At 44.5% G+C, this 25,293-nt stretch overlaps 1 protein-coding gene across 1 annotated transcript in view; it reads left to right on the plus strand.

Annotated features, from left to right (window-relative positions):
• Positions 1-6,838: 6,838 nt before the first annotated feature.
• sv2ba (synaptic vesicle glycoprotein 2Ba) overlaps positions 6,839-25,293 on the plus strand; it is a gene marked incomplete at both ends in the record, with an annotated part of 41,631 nt that continues 23,176 nt past the window's right edge. Inside the window, 2 exons of the mRNA XM_084337290.1 lie at positions 6,839-7,310; positions 23,621-23,801. Coding sequence (XP_084193416.1) covers positions 6,839-7,310; positions 23,621-23,801 — 653 coding nt within the window. The remainder of the gene's footprint in view (positions 7,311-23,620; positions 23,802-25,293) is intronic.

Genomic DNA, 25,293 nt, shown 5'->3' on the forward strand with positions numbered 1-25,293 from the left:
GCAAGAGACACTGATATCGAATCCGGCTGTCAGCGTTGCCTCCGGCTTGGCCGGCCGTCATACTTGCATTTCACCGCGCTGCCAGGTGAAAAGAAGCGGTGGGCTGGGTACACATGTGTCGGAGGAAGCATGTGATAGTGTCCGCCCTCCCAGACCGACGGTAGGGGGTAGAGTGCGCTACGACCAGGAAGGGGATTGGGAATTGGCATAACGACTAACATTGGGAGGGGAGAAAAACGAAAAAAAAAGAAAAGAAAAAAAAGAATAAAGACCAAACACTATATGAAATATACAATATACAAAACCAAACTACAAAATGCAAAAAAATAATGCAAAAATCAGGTACAGATTTGGCAATGATGTTGTACAAATATTCTATATAGCGTGAATTATATCACAGCGTTACATTATGCTGTTATCCGCTGTAGCTCAACATACAGTAGTTTCCCCCAGTGGTCCAAGCAGTTCCATATTAGCAAATGCTGTAATTTTGTATTAGCAGCATATGAATCTGGTGCTAAAAGGTCACTGCTAAATCTATTTCCTGCTGAAGTCTAACCTTGGGCTATTTGTTTGCGCAATTGTTCGTATTTAACACTTTGATCGCCATGGGTTAAATTCATAATTTACCATCCCTCGCCAGCTCTATTTGTCTATGGAGAAGTTCCCCTTCTTTGCAGGGCTATAACTTTTTAAATTCTATTGCTACATTGCCATTATTATGGCCCATTCAATGTCCTATATGTATTGTTCAGGGTGTAGCAACGTTAAACTTTTTCATTCACATATTCATACTAAAATATGGTCTAAAGTATAAGTATGTTTTTATCGTTTTCTGCAGCTTTCTTCAGAACGTGATTTATAGCCCTAAATGCATTATATTGATGATCAAATACAGTTTGGTAGGAATCTGTGCGAGATAAAAAGTTTCAACTGGACGTGGTTCTAGACGTTTCTACGCATCATCTGATGATGACCGGATGGGCGGGGGATCGTTTATAATTCCGTGGGCAGCGTTAGATGATTCATCCAGAGTGGGTCATATGTTCATCAGATCAGTTAGTATAGAATACGTTAGAATATAACGCTGAATCTTACCGTGGCTTCCTCGCGCCGCTGGCAGATGAGCGTGGAACAGATTTTTTTCTATTATGGGATGTAGAAATGCCCGATCCATTTCCAGGTTGTATAATAGTATATACGTCCAAATAACGTTGTTTATTGAGTTAGGGCGAGCAATCTATTATCCAGTGTTTCAAGATGGAGTCGCGGGAGCTATAGAGAGTGGCCGGACCACATTTGGATGAGTACTACCGGTTCAAAGGTTAATATCCGGTTGGCGATCTGCCGATCGGCCACCAGATGGCGCTCTTGAACCGCTAGAGAGTTGAGAGGAGATCAGCACTGTGTCTCAGGGCTCCGGAAAGGAAATATGATTTCGATGACAGATTTTTGAAATATTGACATCAAAGACGAGTTACGGCGTCTTCGGCAGAATGAGCATGGCTCTGAATGACGTGAAAACTCGTTCCCGGCGATCATAGTGTTAATGGTAGAGCTATCTCTCACTTTGAGTCATCTTTTTAATAAAGCAGGAAATTACCTTTGCATGAATGCTGTACAAACTCTGATACATCCCCTGAACAGTTCTGCGGGGGAAGGTTGTCTAATGTTTGAATGCAATTCAGGAGTATTGGGTGAATAATAATAGGTTTGATAATGAAGCAAGACAAATATGATGTCAAGTGCATTTGAATATAATACAATCAAATCTTTTTCTTTTACATGAAATATAAACAACACAAGACACCACACAATACAATAATAATAATAATAATAGACATGACTTCACAGAACAATAATAACACTAACATTATGAATATAATACAAAGATCAATAGATTACTGCATTAGAGCTGGAGAGAGAGAGAGAGAGAGAGAGAGAGATAGAGAGAGAGAGAGAGAGAGAGAGAGAGAGAGAGAGAGAGAGAGAGAGAGAGAGAGAGAGAGCGTGAGCAGCATTAGCAGTTATGTAAGCACCAGCTGGACCACGCTGGGCCTGCACTCATACACTGAGACCTACAGTATAGCAGGACAGTGAAGGTGAACTCTCTCTCTCTCCCTCTCTCTCTCTCTCTCTCTCTCTCTCTCTCCCTCTCTCTCTCTCCCTCTCTCTCTCTCTCTCTCTCTCTCTCTCTCTCTCTCTCTCTGTCATAACACTTTGTAACAGATTACTACTACAAAATCGAGTATTGAGATCGTAATAATCCTGAATTTAGAATTGTAAATCGTGTTGGTCCTGCAAAACAGTTGTTGTCATTAAAGTGACAATGTGTAATTTTTCTATTGATTGGTTAAGTTATGGAATAAAATGTGTATAGAACAAAATGTGACCAGCACTTCAACACACCACTCACCTTCAATTGCTATAGCCTCAAATGGTCTGGTGTGACCAGCTTTGTCAGCCTTCTTGTGGACGTATGCATAGAATGAACAAGACGTGATAGTTTCTTCGCTCACATAATGTGGGGTATTTTATGCAATAATGGGAAACAAAGACACAGCTACCTTGACTACTAAGAAACAAAGAATTTGCTCTGCTAAATGTCTGCATGCGAGAAAAGAAACCACACAGATGTGACCAAGTAAAGATGCTGTATGGATGGAAAACACAGTGGCAGTACCAATCGCGGCCAGGTGGTGCCACAATTACACATTATCGCTTTAAGTACTATTAGACCTGGGGGGTCACCCACCTAGTTCCAGACACATTTTTGCCTATGGTTTCTCAAGGTAGTGGGTTTATATGGTTCCACCTATTAAATTGGTTTGACATTTGAAGAGAGCAGAGTTGAGCATAATTAAATGAGATCTGCGTTTTTTATGAAAAAGGTACAAGACTGTGTACCTAATGCAAAACGACATCTTTCCAGGAAAGGGTTAATTGCATGTCTCAATCGAATGGTTTTACAAAACCAAAATTGTCAAAACAACAGACAGGATACACTATTGGAATTATATACTCATGATTACCTGACTCGTTCATTTTTAAACACCATCGTTTTCATGTTTTTGTTTAACGTTTTATTGATGGCTAAAATTAAAACAAATATGACGGCTAATTCCACAATAACCAACGAGAATGGGGATACCAATGTCAGAGTAGCTGTGCTCTTTTGATTGGTCGAAGATTGGCAAGGTTTATCTTTACTTATGGGTACTGTAGTAGTTACCATGTAAACGAGAAAGATTACAATATAAAACACATTTTCTCAAATATTAAAATAAAACATTTACCATTGTTGGTTGTAACAGTATAATAATTAAATAACCTATACCCCTGTCAAAGATTATGAACCTACACACTCCGGTTTGGCTGTAATACTTAGTTAGTTTTGATCTTCAGTGTGTGGCTACAATGGTGGACAATCACAGGTGAAACCTCACTCCCCAGGTCTATACCATGACATAGATTGTTTTAGTTTTTTGTTATTGTCTTAGTCATAGACTACATGACTACGGTTATGTTTTGTTCAAAAGTATGACATGAATATCAACAAAGATCAAACGGGCCATAATAAATCACTCAGCAATGATGCAATCTCAATTTGACAGCCACTCTATCAGTCACCTTCTATGAATTTCATTAGGGAAACAATAATCTGAGGCAGTGAGCGGTAGACACGGGGCAGAATGAAATTCCTGTGGTCTTAATCTGGATTATATTGCAGCACGCATCCCTCATGATGACGGCGGATTGCCACCGGTGCGGATGAATGCACACAGGAACTGCCTGCCTTGTCTGTCTGTTCCCACTGTCATCATAGGGGCATTTTCACACTGCAGAACTAAACCAAACTCAACTGTTCGACATAAAGAGGAACAGTTGAAGCCAGTCTCTCTCACAGACTGAAATAAAGACAACTGATGGGTAATGTAAACAAACACAGATGGGTCATTGATAACTGAATTAGGAGATGATCAGTAGAGTCCTGTATCAACACAATCCATGTTGTTCTTCATAGTGGATACCTGCAACTCTGGCTAGTCAGCCGAAAAAACGAATGCAAAGTGCTCTAGTTTGTAAAAAGCCCTGAAATAACAACTGACAGCTGACAACTACTCTGGGTGCACTGGGGAGTAGGCTTCAGAGTTTATTTCAGGGCTCGTACAGACTGGAGCGTGGCCCCATCCACTTTGCATTAGTGTTGTGGCTAGCTTGGAGCTGTGGGTATATCCAGTATGAAGAACAGCTTGGATTGTGCTGAGAAAGGACTCTACCGATCGACAACACCAATGGTAAGTAGTGAATAGTGAAATACCCTTTATCCCAAACACATCCCAAGCCAAGGCACTCCCTCACTACCCCTATTTTCTTTCTACATAAAGTAGTATTTATCAACATAAAGAATTCTGGCCTCACAGTTTGACAGAACAGTTCAGTCATCATCCTTTTGACCTCAATTCAATTTGTGGGCCTTGCTGCATCACAGGAAGATCCACCAAATTGCACCTCCTGACAGAAAGGTGTCATACTTTTACAATAATTATTCATTACAATCTGTCAATCCCCCGCTATGACAGCAATCAAAACTGCATAGGAAAATGAGCTGGGGAGGCAGATGACATGATGAGACCCGGGAGGAGAGCCTTGAAGAGATGAATGCTTACTCTATCAACTCTAGGCATTGTCTCGTTCAGATGAATGCTTACTCTATCAACTCTAGGCATTGTCTCGTTCAGATTAATGCTTACTCTATCAACTCTAGGCATTGTCTCGTTCAGATGAATGCTTACTCTATCAACTCTAGGCATTGTCTCGTTCAGATGAATGCTTACTCTATCAACTCTAGGCATTGTCTCGTTCAGATGAATGCTTACTCTAAATGGCAACATTTATATAGCGATTTTATCCAAAGCACTTTGCAATTTGTTCCTCACATTTTACCCATTCACTCACACATTCACACCGATGGTGGAGGCAAGCATGCAAGGTGCCAACCTGCTCATCGGGAGCAATTAGGGGTTAAGTGTCTTGCTCAAGGACACGTCGACACGCTGCCCGGGAGGAGCGGGAATCGAACCGGGTACTTCCGGATTGCCAGACGACTGCTCTACCTTCCGAGCCACTCTAGGCATTGTCTCTTTCATTTCCGGGTTCTCCACACTCAAAGCTTCACAAGATGTTTCCAGACATCTCCTCACTGTGTGACAAATGCAATATAGTAGATAAAAATATAATCCATAGCTTCATTCTCTGATATTCTTAATGAATATCCACATTGAACATGATCCTGTCTTGGGAACTTCAAATTCCACATCTGTATTAAAAAGAGCACAGCAGCAACTTCTTTCCTATGGTCTGATTACAGCAACAACAACAACAACATTTTAAAGCTTTTTACATTCTGGAAGAAGAAGGAATTTCACACTTTTAAGCTAACATTATGTTATTATGTTATTTGATACTATCTTGTCTAGCACAGTCTCTGGAGCGTAACAGTAAGAAGCATTTTGTATGAAAGTATTCTGTACTTCTGTATGACAACTATTAAAGAACTTGAACTTGAACTTGAACGGCTCAATGAAATGACAGATATCCTTGACCTTGAAAAAATAAGGTTTTCTCTGAAGAATATAGTCACAATTCAGTAAGATTTGGTTGCACCTCGTCCGTTACCTGGGAAACAACCCATAGTGGTCACTCCTCGTGTAGCCCACTGTCCATTATAATTTTTTTAATGTATTTCTTTTTCCATTGCAACCTTTAATGTAATATACTACGTATTGCGCAGAAAGGGAGGGAGGGAGGGGGAGTGGGTGGGTGTGTTAAGAGTATTTTTTGTGTTCATTTATGTTGGATATTATCTGTTATGGTCTCTTGTTTTGAGAGAGAAGCCATACTCCCCATTCACACAATAATAGTACCAAAGATTTGCATTAGTTTCCTGAGAGTCTATCAACTGACACGGTTTTAGGTTTGTTTTTGTCTAATCTTCTCTGGGCAGATCTCTGAACTTATCATCACGATAACGGTGGTTTAGTGAGAGATCAAAATGGCGTCAGAGCTGGGGGCCTTCTGCCTGGAGCAGTGTGCTGTGCTCTCCCTGTAGGTCCATCGAGAACACAGGATTATCCGCTCGTGCGGGACGTCATCCTGCCCGCATGGGAGATTGAAAAGTCCTCTTGTACTCTTCCCTCCTCCCTAATATCTCTTTTCAGTGCCGTTTGTTATATCCTGACAGATCACTAACCAACTGTGTGAGAAGGCACTGCAGCGATGCACTAAATAACCCTCCTTTTTCATGCTCTGCAACTGCACCCTGCTTTAATATTCCTGTTGAACGGCAGCATTCTCATAGAGCTTTTCTCGTATTAGTGTACCACTCAAAGCACTTCACAATGGAATGCATATATCTTTCAGTATAGGCGACTCCAGTAGGGAATCGAACCCCTAACCCTGGCAGTGTTAGTGCCGTGCTCAGAGCACCAAGCACTCTACCCATTGTGCTACACAGGACACGTCCAGGCATTATGTTTAACGATGTACACTTTGCGATACAGTACGTGACAAAAATGTGCATTCTGTTTCAGGTTCAGTATGCAGTGTTGCAGACACCAGGCAAGGTAGAGCGCTTTCACTGAAAGGTAGATTCAGGACCAACCCCCCCCCTGACGACCTGTGGTTCCCCCACTGACCTCTTTGCACCTGGAACACAAGAGATTGCTCTGCGGAGGATTATGCCAATATAGCCCACACCACGGTCTTCCTCGGGGCATACGGCGGCTCACGGTGCTAACTCAGTCCTCCTCCCCCTCTCGTCCATCCAGAAGGAAACATGGACGACCCCTATCAGAACAATGCGAACCAGCAAGGGACCGAGGTCGCCTACACCCAGCAGGAGGGCGGCGGGGGCCAGGAGGGCTACCCCTACCAGGGGGACTACCCTGCGCAGGAGGAGGACGCCGCCAGCGACGCCACCGAGGGCCACGATGAGGGCGAGCAGATGTACGAGGGGGAGTACCAGGGCATCCCCCACCCCGACGAGATCAAGGAGGCGCGTCGGGCGGCACGCCTGGAGGCCAGGAGGAAGGCCCGCTTGGCCAACCAGCAGGAGGAGGAGGACGACCTGCCGGACCAGTACGAGAACATCATGGAAGACTGTGGCCACGGGAGGTTCCAGTGGATGCTCTTCGTGGTGCTGGGACTGGCCCTGATGGCGGACGGCGTGGACGGCTTCGTGGTGGGCTTCGTGCTGCCCAGCGCCGAGAAGGACATGTGCATATCCAACGCCGACAAGGGCATGCTGGGTAAGTGACAGTATAGTCAGCTAGCAGGAGAAGATAAGAGTCCATGACATCACGGCAGCAGCATATGGCCTCGCTGATAACAAACTATCATTACACATGGGCAAAACAGAGTCCATTCTCTTCGGTTCAAATAACAAACAAGAGTCAAGTCAAGTGTTTTAATTGTCACGGCATACAGGTATACAATGAAATGCGGGTGGTCTTGCCCGCAACGATGTGCAATACAGTGGTACAACATATAATAGAATCAAAAAATGAAAAAACAACATTGTGCAGTAAACAGGTAACATGGAGTGACATCTCGGTATCTGTACATAGTTATTTACAGAGCATATGGGACATGCTAGTTAGCTTTGGTAGTGCAATACACTGTTCCTGTTATTCTAATTTAAAGTGTCCTTTCCTTTGGTCATAAGTGTGCGTGTGTGCGACATGAGTGTGTGCCCGCTCATGTTAAAGTGTTAAGTGGCTGCTCGTGTGTGAGCGTGCACAGCGTGCGTGTCGTGTGTGTGTTCGTGTGTGCTTGTGTGTGGATAGTTCAATGTTCTGAGCACTCAATGTTCATTGTTCATGGCTCTGATGGCCTGGGGGAAGAAGCTGAGCCTAAGCCGCTCTGTCCTAGTAGCTGGGGTTCGCAGGCGTCTGCCTGACCTCAGCAGCTGAAACAGGCTGTTATTGGGGTGGTGAGGGTCTTTCATTATCCTGCATGCTCTGGATTTGCACCTCTTGTTGTATAGAACCTGCAGGGGGGGTAGTGCAATACCCGTGGTACGCTCGGCTGAGCGCACCACTCTCTCAGCAAGACCGACGGCTTCTCAGTTACAGTGGGTGACAATATTGTCACAAGGAAAGATGAAATTACCTACCTGGGTTCCATCCTAGAGGCTAATCTTTCCTGTGACAAAATGGCATCCAATGTAATAAAAAAAGTCAACCAACGAACTCGATTCTTGTACCGGATCTCCTCTCTGGTAAACAGGAATACCCTGAAGACTCTGGCAGGAGCACTCATTCAAGGGTACTACAACTATGCTTGCACCTCATGGTACCAAAGCACCTCAAAGGCGCTAAAAACTAAATTACAAACATCTCAAAACAAACTGGTCAGGCTACTGCTTGACCTTACCCCTAGAACCCACCTCACCCCTGCCCACTTTGACAACCTAGGATGGCTTAGAGTAGATGACAGAGTACAGCAACTTGCAATGGGCCTGGTCTACAAGATACACTACACGACAAGGTGCCCATGTACATGTCAAAATACTTCCCAAAGGTCAGTGAATACCACGATCACAACACCAGAGGGAGCTCCACAAATCATGTTAAACCCAGATTCGGCTCAGACAAGGGACTAAACACGTTTCGCAATTATGCCACATCAATGTGGAACACCCTACCCAAAGCTGTAAAGGAATGTGAATCACTACCCACTTTCAAAAACACTCTCAAGGGACACCTACGGGAGACTGCAATTCGAAACTGGCCCCTGTAAATGTCCTAACCCAACCCCCTCCAATGTACAGTCATTTACCTAGTATGGTTGTCAATATTCGAATGTACAGTTTTGCTTGTACAGTTGTACAGTTCCCCCCCCCACCCCCCCACCCAACCCAACCTCCTCCAATGTACAGTTTTTACATCAAATGTATATACTCCCTTTTCTGGACTCTTTTTGTATCACAAACAGTACTGTATTTGCATATCTGGTATGTCATAAATGTATAGATGTAGCAGTACTGTCTATCTGTATGTCATGTATGTCATATATGTCCTGATGAATTGAAAATGGGGGACCCTGATGTAAACAAGACGAAAGTCTTTCTCTGGTCTGCATCCCCTTAACAATTGTGTGTATTGAGCTGTACTGTATTGTACCCATTCTGCAATCTGTTAATAAAGTTTTCAATCAGGGCGGTTAGGTGGTGTAGCGGAGATTGCGTTCGTCACCAACCCCGGAGCTGTGAGCTGGATTCGCCTGTTCGAATCCAGCTCACAGCTCCGGGGTTGTCACCAGCTTGGCTGGCCGTTCACACTAATACAATTGGCTGTATTAGAGGGTGGGAGAAGCTGGCGGGGTGGGTCCGGGTCGTTGTAAACAGCGACTCCTACAGTTTGGTCGGGGCGCCTGCTAAGCGCGGATAGGACCTGAGTGGGATAGTGTGATCCTTCCACACGCTACGCCCTCTCAGTGAGGATCCGCGCTGCCAGGTGAAAAGAAGCGGTTGATTGGCTGGACGTGTGTCGGAGGAAGCACGTGATAGCCTCCACTCTCCCAGATGATCTGACTGTGGGGGGTAAGTGCGCAGCGACCAGGAAGGGGATTGGGAATTGGCATACGACTAACATTGGGATGGGGGAAAAATCGGAGGAAAAATGGAGGGGGAAAAATATCAATAAAAAAAATTAAAAATAAAGTTTTCAATCAATCAATCAACCATACGTGCATAGTGAAAGCTCAATGTTTTACATTTTCATTACACATGGGTAAAGACTTTGCAGACTCCTATGGCGTCAATATTCTACTCTTCAAGAGAAAGAGGAAAGAGGAATGTAGCTGAGGGTAGAGAGAAATGAAGCTGAACTGGTTTCAATTTGATATGCTTTGCTAGTGATTGGTTGTAGTGCTGCTGCAAGTCAGTGAAATGTCAATGAAATATTTGCTTCACCAGTCCCAAAACCTTGGCCTACAGTATATTGAGTATACAGAGTACAGTATATATATTTTTTGTTGCACTTTTTCTCCCATTTTCTATTTTTCTCCCATCCCAATTTTTCGTATCGTCCAATTCAACCCTCCCCTGTCTCGAACGCTGTTTCTTGCCTCCCACAAGCCGGCTGCAATGTGGACGAAGCCATCGGAGTCCCCTCCGATACTTGAGGTAGCAGCCATCGCATCTTTTCACCTGCGCAGCGCAATCTTTCAGCGTCAGGGGTCTGCGCTTTGGAGGGGCGCCGCCCCCATCGCTTCTTGATTCTACTGCGCAGGCGCACCAACCGACCTGTAGGAGTCGCTGTCCACAACGTCCGATCCCCACCCCTCAGTTTTCCCTCACCCTAATACTGCCAATTGTATTAGTACGGACGACCAGCCAAACTGAAAACAATGTGGAGAGCTGGGCTCGAACCCAGCGTCTCCAGCATTGGTGGTGAGTGCCTTGCCCACTGCACCACCTAGCCGCCCTCAGAGTACAATATATTGAGTATACTGAGTATAGTACAGTACAGTATATTGAGTATAGTACAGTACAGTATACAGCGTAGAGTATATTGAGTATACCGAGTATAGTACAGTACAGTATACAGAGTACAGTATATTGAGTATACTGAGTATAGTATAGTACAGTACAGTATACAGAGTACAGTATATTGAGTATATTGAGTATACTGAGTATAGTACAGTACAGTATACTGAGTGCAGTATATTGAGTATATTGAGTATAGTACAGTAGTATACTGAGTACAGTATATTGAGTATACTGAGTATTAGGGATGCTCGATATTGGCTTTTTTACCGATACCGATATTGTCCAACTCTTAATTTCCGATACCGATATCAACCGATATCAACCGATACCGATATATGCAGGGTTTCCCCCCCCCCAAAAAACTGAATAATTTCAGGTAATTAACATTACATATCTCTTGTCGTGTAATTAACACAACATTATGCATACTTTGACAATAAATAAAATAATAATTTGTTCTTACTTGCTTGCCTGGGTTCAATAAATGTAAAAAAAAAGACGATACCGATATTTTCCGATATCACATTTTTATGCCAATATCGGCAGGCCGATAATATCGGTAGGCCGATAATATCGGACATCCCTACTGAGTATAGTACAGTACAGTGTACTGAGTACAGTATATTGAGTATATTGAGTATAGTACAGTACAGTATACTGACTACAGTATATTGAGTATACTGAGTACAGTATATTGAGTATACTGAGTATAGTACAGTACAGTATATTGAGTATACTGTATGCCATTGCCTACATCCTTGTATAACTGCTATGGAATATGCTGTTTCCCCAAGCTCTCCTGTAGTTAATCTGGAGACAGATTGAGTGTCAAATAAGGTGACTTCAGTCTGGGATGATTTACATGATCTGACAGGACAAAGTGTTTAGCTAGATGATGTGGCAGCTTTCACATCACTCGTTGCATCCTAACCTCATGGGCCTGGGGTGAGGTGTCTCGACAGAGACTGATGATGAACCTGTTAGTGAATGCTTTCAGCTTTTGTTACCATGCTAATGTAGCGTGCACTGCCGTCTGCCAATCAAAAAGATCAGCGGCCGGAAGCGGTGGGGCGTGCAACTGTCAGTGAAAACACCATGGGGTCCTTCTGACTCTGAGCCAGTCAGGGGAAGCATGCCAAAGACCTGTCTAAAATAAAGTTAGTGTTTGCTTGTTTAGAGGAGGGGAGTAGCTTTACACCTAACCTTGACTATGAACAGTAGCTTTACTCCTAACCTTGACCATGGATGGTGGCTTTATAAAACTGACACACACTTAATTGGAGATTAGAGATTAGTCAATTAATTGCGATTGCACAAGGAGCAGTGAAGTGCATTGTAGTGTACAGTATAACATGTGTATGGAGTATGCCTATATATGAAAAAGCTACGAAGTAAATATGCTAAGCTAATGTTTGGAGGAGATGATGGTGTTGAATGCTGAAAGTCAATGAACAGCATTCTCACATGGGTGTTGCTGTCATCCAGATCGGGAGAGGGGGCGGAGTGTATCGCTGAAGAGAGGGCTCCTGTTCTCATGGTAGGTAACCTCGTTCCCAGTTTTATCTCCTCCGTGAGATAAAGACTGGTAAAGCACTACGGCCGAAAGCGTGAATTTCCGGTGTATGTACTTCCCCTGGAAGTTGCCTCTGAACGGACCAAACTTTTCCCGAATCCTGTCGGCAAACAAGCTAGAACGTCCCGGTCATGTAGTAAATTCGTCAGGCAAAGCCGTTGCAGTGGCTTAAACGAGGAAATATTGTGCACTTCACACGTTTCTATAATTGTTTTGTCGAAACCGGAAAGCTGTAGCCGGTACTTCCTGTACTTCCGTTTTCACACTTTAGGAAGGATAGCTTTACCAGCCTACATGGTAGGCAAATTGGTATTTGTCCAGTGAGGGTGATAGGCCAGATTTGAGATGAGCCAGGACCCGCCCCTCAAAGCACTTTGTGATGATGGTGGTGAGTGCAACAAGGCGGAAGTCATTAAGGCTCGCTGCAGAGGAGTGTTTCGGCACCGGTACGATGGAGCTAGTCTTGAAGCATGCGGGAACAACTACACTGTAAAAACTGGGATTGGGGTTCATTCATATTTATTAAATAATTATTAGTAACCTATACATAATAAAAAAAGACTATGTGCAGTTTGAAATCAAATTGAGCTGAATTCAATGAATTTTAACCATTTATGAATAGCATTTTACACTGTTTTGGTTGAATAAAATTAGCTGATAGTTTAAAAATTACCAGATGATGCTCAGTTTTTACAGTGTATATATTATGTAGGCTATATATCGTGGATGATGGTAGCCTATAGTAAATATCAATACATTTGCATGGATCCATGATGGCATACCTACCCGCCCTAATGGGGCATTTCATCATTATTAGCATTCAACATTGAAACCCAAGGGTACAGCTAGCCTAGGTGTAACCCCTACCGTGTCTTTGGAGATAGTGTTTTGAAATTTGGACAGACACTGTTCCTTTGCAGATTTGGCTCACCCATTATGGTAATTATGGTAATTCATTGTGGCATCCACAGTGGCTTCTCCGTGATCGCTCAACCTTGGTGTGAAATGACTACTATTTTGTGTAGTGTTGTGACCATAGATCAGGCCACGTGAGCGGATCGGCGCGGCCGAGAAATCCGCTCTTCGCTCTTTGGTCCGCTCCGCTAATCGCTCATGTTGACCCCGCCCCCAAGTCGCTCTCCGCTCGCTCCCCGCTCACCTAGAATCGAGCGCTCCCCGCTCCCCGCGCCAGATCGCTCTGCAGTTTTTTTTTTTTTTTTGGAGCATGGTGTAAATTAGCTCAAACTACAACAGTCTACACCCCCTGGGCCCCTTAACAATTGTTTGTATTGAGCCGCATTGTAATTGTAGCCATTCTGCAATGTTAAATAACGTTGTTTATCCATTCACTAGCTCTATTAAGCGATGATAGGCTAGCCGAGCCACAATGCTATGGTCGCTGCCATTAACGTTAGCATGTAAGCTAACGTCAACAACAATGGCGTCGATACTTTTTCTAACAGGAGTGAGTGTGGGCGTCTCTACAGTGACAAAGCCTGAACAGGATATCACAGGTTCACCCTTCTCATTGGTTGAAAATGGCCTTCATGTTTGTACATCGCCATCTGTTGCTTTGGCATTGTACTGCATGTATATATTACATCAACAGTGTTAAACCACTGTGAGCGGCCTGGAGTGGATTGGAGCGGAGGAGAACTCTCGCTCCGGACGTTGCGCCGACTCATTTTAAAACCCACTCCTCGCTCACGTCAAAACCGCCCGCTCCGCACCCCGCGCCGCTCACATGGCCTGCCATAGATATATATATAACTAGATGGTGCAAGACGGAGTCTCCAGCATAGTTCACCGGCGGCCATCTTGTCACAGGCAGCACACCCACTCATAACATGAATGTCTATGGTGCATGTACTATTGAAATAACCATAGCTTGCAAAATTTTCAACCGATTTACAAACAGTTTGGTTTATTACAAACGGTTTGGTTTATTACAAACGTTATTAACATGACTATGATTCAGGATGCTTGGACATTATTTTCATATGAACGTCCATTATAAGTATGCAGTATGATAACTACATCTCTGACGCTTATAACAAACCAAACCGTTTGAAAATCGGTTGGAAATATGCAAGCTATGGTTATTTCAATAGTACATGCACCATAGACATTCATGTTATGAGTGGGCCTGCTGCCTGTGGCAAGATGGCCGCCATGTGGCAACGTCGGTCTCCATTGGCCAGCAGCGCAGGTGAGTCATCTAGCCTTTTTATGTCTATGGTTGTGACAGTGTTCATCTCATGATTAAAGGTGCTATTGATAACATTCAGCCACTAGATGTCGCACTAGAGCAACAGCATGTCATTTATCCAATCAGGTGCATTCCACGTGGGGAAATGGAAAGTAGGGAGGGGATACATGCTCGCAACATGTAAACAACAACATTAATCTGCACCTTTCTAAAAGCTCTGTGGATGTTTTTTTTTGTTTTTAGTTTTAAATGATTACTATATACAAATGTTATCTATACAATGGCTGTAACGCAAAACCTCCTATCTGAACATTAAAAAAATGTTGGTTCCCTGTAGCTAAATATTTTACAGGTGCACTATGTCGTTTTTAAAGAGATACTTGTTTATATTTGCAGAGCCTGCTACTATAATGTAATTTGTTGAATTAGTCTATCTATTTGTATAGACAATTCTAATAAATACTTTTGAAGCAGTGTTATCATACAGAAGCCTAGCAGATACTTCTTTGAACAGTAAATTAACATAAAAATTGTCCAACTCTTAATTTCCGATACCGATATCAACCGATACCGATATATGCAGGGTCCCCCCCCCCCCCCCCCCCAAAATGGAATAATTTCAGGTAATTAACATTAAATATCTCTTGTTGTGGAATTAACACAACATTATGCATACTTTTGACAATAAATTAAATCAGAATTTGTTCTTACTTGCTTGCCTGGGTAAATAAAGGTTATAGAAATTTAAAAAAAAAAATTTAAATTAAAACCGATACCGATATTTTCCGATATCACATTTTAATGCCGATATCGGCCGATAATATCGGTAGGCCGATAATATCGGACATCCCTAATTAAAATGGTAACTTTTCAGTTTTTTCACAAGTATAGTTTATTGTTTATAAACATTACATTTACATGTCATTTAGCTGACACTTTTATCCAAAGCTACTTACAAGTTCTGTACAACAAGTCAGCAGGAAGGGTACAACTCTGGCAGCTAAGGGTAAGTAGCATTGCTCGTTAAACAGTGTTGAACTTGAGTGCTACAGTCTTGAGTGCATAGTAGTATAGACATATTAGCATAGGTACTGGTAGTAGTATAGGCAAGGTAAATTCCTTAGTAACTTAACCACTCTGACTACCTACAATTTTAAAATAATTGTAAAAAAAATCTTCCGTGCCATGGGATCTAACATCTACCTTGAAACTTCACTAGTATCATGTGGTACACATTGGTATGCAGCTAGTTGGCGACAGGAATGTTTAACGAGCAAGCACTAACTTATCTGCAAAAATGCCTGGGAAGTGTGAAATGTAATGTAATAATGTATGGCTTTCAAATGACAAATATAATACATGGTTCAAAAGACAGGCAGATGTTTTGGATGTAGGCTCTACGACGTTGGCAATATGGTTGGAAGTGACTCTGCTCGGCCGCTTAACAGACTGCCAGCGTCTGCACATATTATTTCACACCTGCTGTAGCCAGGCCAGATAACCGTACCGCTTCTACAAGTGCGGCAAGCATCGGTATATAGCTGTGAGACAACAACTTCAACTGACACTCAAGCAATCCATAGCATGCTATCGGCTGAAATGATGTGGACACTGAAGACGATGGACTCGCAGTATTCGTACAGCTCGTGTGGTTTAACACAGGTGAGCTTTTCACAGCAGAATAGCAGCCAGGTTTAGTTGTGGGGGGGGGGGATCAAATTGCTTGTTGTGAGATGCTGTCCAGAGGCTGTCCAGGCAGGCTGGTTATGTAATGATGTTTGACAGAAGCCTGAACAAAGCCTCTCCAACTCAAACAGATGGACCTGCACGTCCGGATTTGGGATGGGGGCCGGTTGAAACCAGGTATGTAGGCTCGGAGTTACAAGGGCAGGCAACTGCCCAGGACATCATAGAGTGGATGCAAAATGTCCGTAACTGGAATGAAGACCCTTGTGCAGCTATCAATGGACCTAGGGTTCAATTCAACATTGTCCAAGACAACAAATCTCCGCTGAACTTCAGATTGTGCGGACTGCACACTCTCCATAGTGCATTCTGGGATGGATAGTGCCAAGCGGATGGGAGGTGGACCTTATCCTCTATTATGCTGTATTGGCTCTTTAGGCGTGTAGTGGTTAACACTGTCGCCTCACAGCAAGAAGGTCCTGGGTTCGATTCCCGCTTGGGGACCAGGTTGCCGGGTTGCCAGGTGCCTGTGCCCGCAAGGGATTCCCCTCCAGAAAAATGGATAAACTCAATGGAAAAACATGCAGAACAGATCGCTAACGCTGTCGCGTCCCTGAAGAAGACGGACAGGAGCATTTGGATTGGTCCCCTGGGTGCGGCCCCATGCCACGGCCCATGTCTGCTCCCGGCTGCCCTTGGAGGGAGGATGGGTCTGCCCTTGGACAGGATGGGTCAAGTGCAGAGAGGAAATTTCATCGGCGACCCCGCAGAAAATGCATGTGTGTGTTCCTATGTGTTTCCCATCTCGCATGTGTGTGTTTGCTGTATAACTACGTGGGATTGTGTGCTATGAATAAAGACATCTTCAGTTTAATCTAATCTTTCATCTTTAAAAACAGCCCAGCGCACAGACAAGACTTCACAAAAGTCACAGGCTGCAACACTACCCATGCTTAAATTCTGCCAGCACTGATGGGTTGAAGATGTGAATGTTTATGAGAGAGGATGGATGCTGTGGCCTCACGTGATCAACTACGTCAATGCAGTCTCTAGAGGAGACTTAGCCGAGCCAAAGATCAAATATTTGCAGGGGGTCAAGAAAGCCTGTGCAGATCCACTTTTTCCAGTGAGAACATCAATATTCCAGAGCATAGCCAAGCAAGTCACCCCCTTCCTTGTCCAATACCAAACCATGAATGTAATATAATTTATACTGTCATTAGAATCAGAAAGGTCTTTATTGCCAAGTAAGTTTGCATATATAAGGAAATTAGAATAAATCTGAATATAATATGATAATAAAATAGGACAGTGCTGTACAATTGTGCACAATGTAGTCGAGTATACACTAAATTATAATAAAAAGAAAAATACAGTGGGAAAGAATATGTAGCAGGGCTGTGCAATTTAGCACTATTGTGCAAAAAGTATGAACAAGTATGAACATTTTGAGTGTATATATAAATATATAGTCCAGGAAGGGTGTGTTAATGTAACACAGTCGGGGAGGTCAGTGGGGGTCCTGAGCCTTGTTGATGAGGCCCACTGCAGATGAGACCCACTGCATTAAAGGTCAGACTTTTAATCCAGAACTAATGGAAATCTTTAAAATAAGTATAAGATTGATATATTCTGTTCCTATGGCCGTGGCGGGGGGTAGGGGCAGCGATTCTGGATGTTCGGGCGGATGGACATAGTGGTGGTTGGATGGATGGGGGTGCGTGTGTGATTGTGGGTGGTCTGGGATGGCACTGGGACCTTTTGGACGCTTTGGGGTGCTGCTGTGGGGGTTGTGGTGGGTTCTTCATGAGGGGAGTCCTTGGGGTGTCGGTGGGTTGGGAGAGTTCAGTGGTGGGGACCGGCCGGGGTCCGTCGGGACACGTGCGGGAGGCTGGTGTTTTCGACTCTGGGGGCTGGGCCTTTGCGTGTGCTTTGATGGATTTTGGTTGGGTTTCATCGTTGGGCTCCCTCGGTTCGCTGGCGTTTTGGGGGTTCCTTGCATGGGGGGCTCGCTGCGGCTTCTGTGGTGTTTCGGGGGGGGGTCCCGGTGTCGTCTCGGACCGTCCGTGGTGCTGCATGTCTTCTCATTTGACCGCTGTTGTGTCTGTCTGCTTGAATGCTTGGAGTCGTGGCTCCTTTGGCGTGGCTGCAGGTCCTGGGGGTCATTTCCTCCATGGAGGAAATTTCCATGGAGTTTGGGGGTGGGGGCTGGTTTTCTCGTGGTGGCGAGGTCGCCAGGACCGGCGGAGATGGTGTGGCCTGCGGGGGTGGCATTCCTGTCGTCATGCATGGCAGTGTAAGTGGCGTGCGGGCTGTTTGTGTCATGGCACGCATTATCGGGGGGTGTGTCTTGAATGGGGATGTGGTAGGGATTGATGTGTGAGGTGTTGTCTGCAATTTATGCATTGTCAACGTATATGCTGATTTTATGCCTATGTTCATTTTATACTAATTGCTGTGGGGCACTCTGGTCTGTGGTCCATGTATGAAAAGTGCTATATAGATAGTTATTCATATTTGTTATTATATTGTAAAAAAATAATTATGCATTGAAATGTCTGTAAGTCTCGACCACATTGAAAATTAGGGTGACCTCAATTGTCCTTTCGAGAATAAATAAAGGTTTGAATTGAATGTCATTATTTGAGAAGACAATGAAAGAGGCTATAACAACATCCTTCAGGTGCCTCTTTATCAAGCGAGTGAACACAAGGATGCTTCTAAATTGGACATTCAGGACACTTTAGAAGAAGGCAGGCGCTTAAGATAAAAAATAACATTTTCCTATCACTCCTGCTCAAGCTTGTTAACAGGACACACGTAACAATACCCCCTTGTTAGAAGCATGCAGTGCCTAAGATCCGAGACAAATACCTTCAAACAAAGAGCAGTGTATGCAGAAAATATAGAGAGCTTCCTGCAAACCCTTGTTGCTGCAAATCAAGAGTCAGTATGTGATGATGTCTTGAGAGTGTACAGGGCCTTCTGTGATTTATCTCTGCTCACTCCAGTGTTCAGAGAGTTTGACCCTGCCTCAAATAGAGTGGATATTCTTGTTTCATGAGACCATGGGCTCCAGCGCTGAAGACTGTGGTCGGGTGTTTGATGTCCCATGGACAGGCAAGTGTGTGAAGAGGGGTTTTTCTGTGAATAAAGACGTTGAAGGTGGATAATCTGAAGGAACAGTCTTCATAGTGACTCATCATTGACCACATCAGGGCAGAGTGTGTAAGAACTGCTCACGTCAGCTGCCGGTGCAAGGCAGAGGTATTGTGCCTACCTTGACATGACAAGAGAGAGAGAGAAGTAGAAAGACTCTTGCTATGAAAATAAAGTCTCTCATGGATGAACTTGGTGAAATGAGGGGAAAAAAGAAGAAAGCTAGAGTTGAGGATGATACCAATGCCCTGGAGAAAGCAGGCAATTAGTATGCAAACAAGGCGGAGATCGCTAGCGAACTGGTCTTCATCGAAGTCGAGTCGAGTCCGACAGCCTCCGCCGTCCATGCCAAAGCAAACAAACCGGCTCTGCTGGACATTAAAAAGCAAAGTGATGAGAGAAAAAAGCACAGTTTAGTACTTTTAATTACCATAGTTAATTGCTGTAAATTAATAGGAACTTATTACATGGCGTTTTCACATTCACCGAAATGCTTGCTTGTGATTGGTCAATAGCGCGCGTCAGAGGTCAGTTATCAGACAATAATGACCGCTGTGGGACAATAATGGCCGCTGTGCGCAGCTGTGCGCAATCAAGCCCACAATAATGGCCGCTGTGCGCAGCTGTTCGCAATCAAGCCCACTGACATCAGTGCAAACTGCCGGCTGCCGGGGAAGCTGCTGGGGGGCGGAGCGACGAGCACTCAGCGGAGCCAGAACCAGTGTTACTGTTGCGAGTCGATGTAAAATGAATTAGGTATATTGTTAGTAAGTTAGCCATGTAATAAGCGGGATAATGTATAGCTATACTCGATCATTGTCGCAAAATAATTGACCTTCACTGACGTTTAAACCGAGGCGGCTCGGTATTTTAAACTCTGTGTCGGTCAATTATTTTGCGACATAGCCCATCTCTCCATGCACTACTTGAACGGATTCTCCATGGACGTGACCTGAAGCAGACCGCTGTTAACCCTTTCACTACCACACTACCAAATGGTTGACCCTTTCACGGTGACAATGCAGAATGTTAACCCTATCACTGCCACACGACAAAGTGTTAACCCTTTCACTACCACACTACAGAAGGTTAGCCCTTAGTGAAAAGTTAACCATCTGTGGTGTGGTAGTGAAAGGGTTAATCTTGTGGCGCTCTTGTACCAGACAACTCACACTTGCAGAGAGCAACACTGCCCACCCGCACTGCCTCAGATACAGTAGCCGCTTGTGCGTCAGACCCCCGTTACCATTGGATGGCAATTATGAATACTCTGCACGTGATGTTGCAGCTTCATTCCTTTCATCGACTGCCATTCATCTTGTGGTGCTCCTGCACCAGACACATGTGTCAGTTTCAACCATTTTGGTGTATTATATATTTATATGACCTTTTAGGAAGTTTGATTATCACTGTGCTTATCGGGATTAAACACACAAGTTTTTTTTATTCCTTATTTAACCCTTTCACTACCACACTACAAAGGGTTAACCATTTCACTACCACACTACAGAAGATTAACCTTTCACTACCACACTATGAAGTGTTAACCCTTTCACTATCACGAAAGGTTAACCAACCTGTAGTGTGGTTGTGAAAGGTTAACCGTCTGTAGTGTGGTAGTGAAAGGGTTAACCTTCTGTAGTGTGGTAGTGAACGGTTAACCTTCTGTAGTGTGGTTGCAGTGATTTCAGCACCTCAAAACCCCCGTTTTTCAAAAAGCAACAGGGCTTTTGAGGTGATGAAATCACTGCGGCCAGGCAGCAGTGGTTAGGCAAAAAAAAATCCGAGTATATATCTAATGTCTAATTTTTTTTTGTAAACACACAGGTCACAATATGTTTACAGGAAAGTTTTGGAGTTGTATTTGGAGTGTATTTCGTGACAGTTGGGAACTAGGTTACACTGGCACACCTACTTCCAGTGAATGACGCTAAGCTAGGCTAACGGTGCGGCTGTTCCCTAAGCCTAATGCATGCACAGAGAAGAAAATGGTATGTATCTGCTTGTCTAACTCCAGGGTAGATGGAAAATAAGCTAATTTCCCAAAAAGTTGGCGTGTTCCTTTAACATTTTCACAACTCATACCTGCAGAGAGCAACACTGCCTACCCGCGCTGCCTCAGATACCTTTAGTCTAAATCATTACCATTGATGTTGCAGGTTCATCCATTTCAATCGATTCCCTGTGAAAGCAGGTGTTCTTCATTGTACAATTGTACATTGTACAACAGTCCTCACTTCCCCACTAATTTCACAAGTCCAATTTGATAGATTGTTAATAATCATCATAAATTATACATTGTGATTTAATTTTCTTATATATATATATATATATATATAGTATTTTTTATATTTATATATATTCAATTAAAAAAACTTTATTAGTCCCGCAAGGGGCAATTTAAGGCATGATATCACAAACAGCTGCATTCCTATACATTCAAGACAGAACAGGACAAAACAGGGACAAGAGACATACATGACACTTCAAAGCATAAAAGACATGATACTGCCAGAATGGGATCCCTACACATGTTGATCTGTCAGTCCAATAGATAAATAAATAAATAGATTTGGTTGGTATAAAAAGTGCACTTTCGTCAAATATTAAAATCAAGGGGTCAAAGGGTGCACGTTTGTAAACTGACCTTTCCTTGTACTGTGGCCATTCACCAGTCGAATGGCCTCTGGTACAAACCCAAATTTCCTTCTGTTTGTTTTGTAGGCAGGCTGTCTAAAGCGCTTTCCTGAGGGCAGCAGGTCAAAATATATATATTTCTCTATTTAAAATGTACGACACTAAGATAATATTGTATTGAGTATTGTATTGAAAGCAGTATCTAATTTCATGAATTTATTCGTCGTATTTTAAAGGATGATTCACCAATACCTTTATACCTTAGTAGCTTTTAGCAACACCGGGAGAGAGACATTGGTTTCTCTGTGCCTTGGCAGACAGTGCTCTCTGTGAATGGTGGTGACGGTAGCGTCCTGGACAAGGACAGAGCCTTTCCAGAGGCTAGTAATCCATTAGGGAGGTGCACACTATCTCTACACGTGCTTGCTAAGCTGCTTACTCCCTCTGTAATTAGGGCTGCGTGTAGTAAAAACACAGGGGGGGGGGGGGGGGGGGGGGTGGACTGAAGACAAGGAGCAGCATAGTAATGTCTTATCTGTTAATGGGTGTAGTAGTACCATACCTACACATTGACATTCACAGTGTACTCTAATGTTGTTTGAAGCACTCTGCGGCCCCTCCTGGGAGTTGTGGCGACTCTATTTTTTTGTGTTATGACATTGGGGACAATGTACTCTGGGACGGGGATTGATGTAAATGTCTGAGGTTACTTCAGCTCCACTCGGAAATAAATTAATAAATTATCCTGAACATTTGTTATCGTCTCTCCATCAGTTTCCCTTCATAACTTGGCAAAGTGAGACCCCTTGTGGAGGAAACGCTCGTCTACCTTGTTAGGAGTCGAGGAAGAGTGATGCAGTCATGTTGGGATATCAGTCACAGCATAGTGAAAGGTTAACATAAGCATGTTATCCATGGAATCGTCAACCAACCCATCTCACGCCCTCTGTTCTCGATCCTCCAATCACAGCTGTTGAGGATCCAGAAAAGGGGGCAGGGTTTGAGATAGGTCAATTAGCTTCAAGGGAAAGGCGCCGCGTAAGAAAGCTTTAAGGGATAGTCAACTTTTTTTCTTTCAGGTCTGTGTTTTTTCTACTCTATAGCTTCCAGTGGCCAGTAGCCAATGTGACATCATCATTACAATGTTAATTGATCAAAATTCTAAACTCACGTGTGAGATTGTACACGTGTGGAAGTGTTAAGAAGCCATCCTAACCCTTTCACTACCACACTACAGAAGGTTAACCTTTCACCACCACACTACAAGTTAACCTTTCACTGCCACACTACAAAAGATTAACGTGTGGTAGTGAAAGGGTTAACCTTATGTAGTGTGATTGTGAAAGGGTTAACACTTTGTTGTGTGGCAGTGAAAGGGTTAACATTCTGTATTGTCGCAGTGAAAGGGTTAACCCTTTGGTAGAGTGATAGTGAAAGGGCTAAGAAAAACTTGCACCAGGGTTTTTGTATGGTGAGGAAGCAGAAAATGTCAGCATTGCTAGGTGAGGTCAATGGGGAGCATGACGTGAGGAATCTTTCAGTGAAATGCTTCCCAATGTCCCCATTGACTTCCACTAGCATTTTTAACAAATGGCAACATATTCTACTTCCAAAATCTCAAAAAGCAGAATACTAGTGAAAGTGCTTTTTAGACGGAGACTGTGACCAATCAGATAGGCTACATACAAAATGTAGACTATTCCTTTAAACCGTAATACGTTGACTCTCTCTCTCTCTCTCTCTCTCTATTTCTGCGTGTGTGTGTGCGTGTGCGTGTGTCTTATATTTCATGTTTTCACAGGTTTGCTCGTGTACGTGGCGATGATGGTCGGGGCCTTCGTGTGGGGCAGCCTGAGCGACAAGATGGGCCGCAGGAAGTGTCTGATCTACGTGCTGACCATCGACGTGGTCTTTTCCTTCCTGTCCTGCTTCGCCCAAGGATACGGCTTCTTCCTCTTCTTCAGGTTCTGCTCCGGCTTCGGGTGAGACACTCAGACACAACCTCCGCTTTGGGGGTTTTCTCTGCTTCTTCTCTCTCTCAGTTATATTATCGTACTTGGCCATCGCGTCCCGCTCTTAAGCCTATCGAGATATACCTCATCTCATGTACCTATTGTACTCCATCAACGAAAAAAACAAGTACACCCACACCTGCCGGGTCCCGCCCCTATGGAGGCGTAGCCTACAAGACAGTAGGCATGGTCACCAAACCATGAAGCGCGGGCGGCCCCACTTTTCGCTTCTCATGGGGACAGGGGCTGACACCCAGTTGATGGCTGAGCCTGGGTCTGTCCGTGAGAATGTTGTGCTGTCAAGCGGCTCCCACACCATAAGCTGTGTTGGTTGAGCCTGGTGTTACGTCTGTCAACTATAAGTGTTGTCAGCAGGGGGGCTCGAAACCTTTTGAGGCACACAGTGCGGGCTTCCCCGGCCTCGCCTTCGCCAGGCCAGGTATCATGTTGGTACCTCCCACTCCCGCGAGATCGGCAGTGGTCTGAAATGAAGAGGTGCGCGTGATTTAGGTGGTAGTAATATCACTGCAGGGCTACGGTGTGTAGGAACCCATGGGGTCCTCACGCCTTGCATGTCCGGCTGCAGAACAACTCCTCAGCATGTTCTGGAGGGGTGTTCAGTGGGGGGGCTTTTGTCACCTAGATTGATGTCAGCTTCCCCCGTATCAAACCGGCCCTTTCTGTCGGGGTCCCCCCTTGGGTGCGATTGCCTCATGGGTAGTGTCAGGTTCCGACCCGACTCCACGGAACGCTCTGCTCGCAAGGGTCCAGGGTTGGCTACGCACAGCGGGTGGGACCGGGCCAACTATCTACAGTTCCTGGCGGACCTGCGCCACATGGCGGCGGGTGCGTTGGGAGTGTCATCACATATGACTACGGCAGTACCATATGTCGAGTTGGATGGAGAGAATGCTGAGGCGGGGACTTGTGTTTACACAACCCCACCCGTTTTCGGGTTTGGTACAGACCCTATTGTCAGGGTCACCAGCAGTGACAGCTCTGGTCAACGAGATCCAAAGTTGTGGCGTTCTCCTCCCGGTGTTCTCTGGTGAGAAATCGGGAGGGGGGGGGTGTCAGACCCATGCTGGACCTGTCCCATGGGAAGGTTCAGCATTTTTTGGATCGTCTCCTACCTGTTGAACACTGTCAGGTGGGGGTCTGGTTCTCCTCCATAGACCTGTAGGATGCGTTTTCGCATCTCCGATCTTCCATCCTAGGGCTTACCTACGCTTCCTTTGCAGGGTTAGCGTATGAGTACCAGAGGCTGCCATTCGGTTTTCTCTGGCTCCCCGCATCTTCACCAAGTGCATGGAGGCCGCACTGGGGCCTCTGCGTCGTCAGGGGTTACGAAGTGTATTCTGCCCTGACGACGTTCTGGTCCTTCACGGTCAAGGTGGATCGTCGGGTCTCGTACCAGGCAGGTCCCTACCAGCCTGGGGTTTGCTGTAGACTGGAAGTAGAG

Source organism: Notolepis coatsorum (assembly GCF_963971535.1).
Source record: "Notolepis coatsorum genome assembly, chromosome: 20".
In the NCBI taxonomy this organism is placed as follows: domain Eukaryota; kingdom Metazoa; phylum Chordata; class Actinopteri; order Aulopiformes; family Paralepididae; genus Notolepis; species Notolepis coatsorum.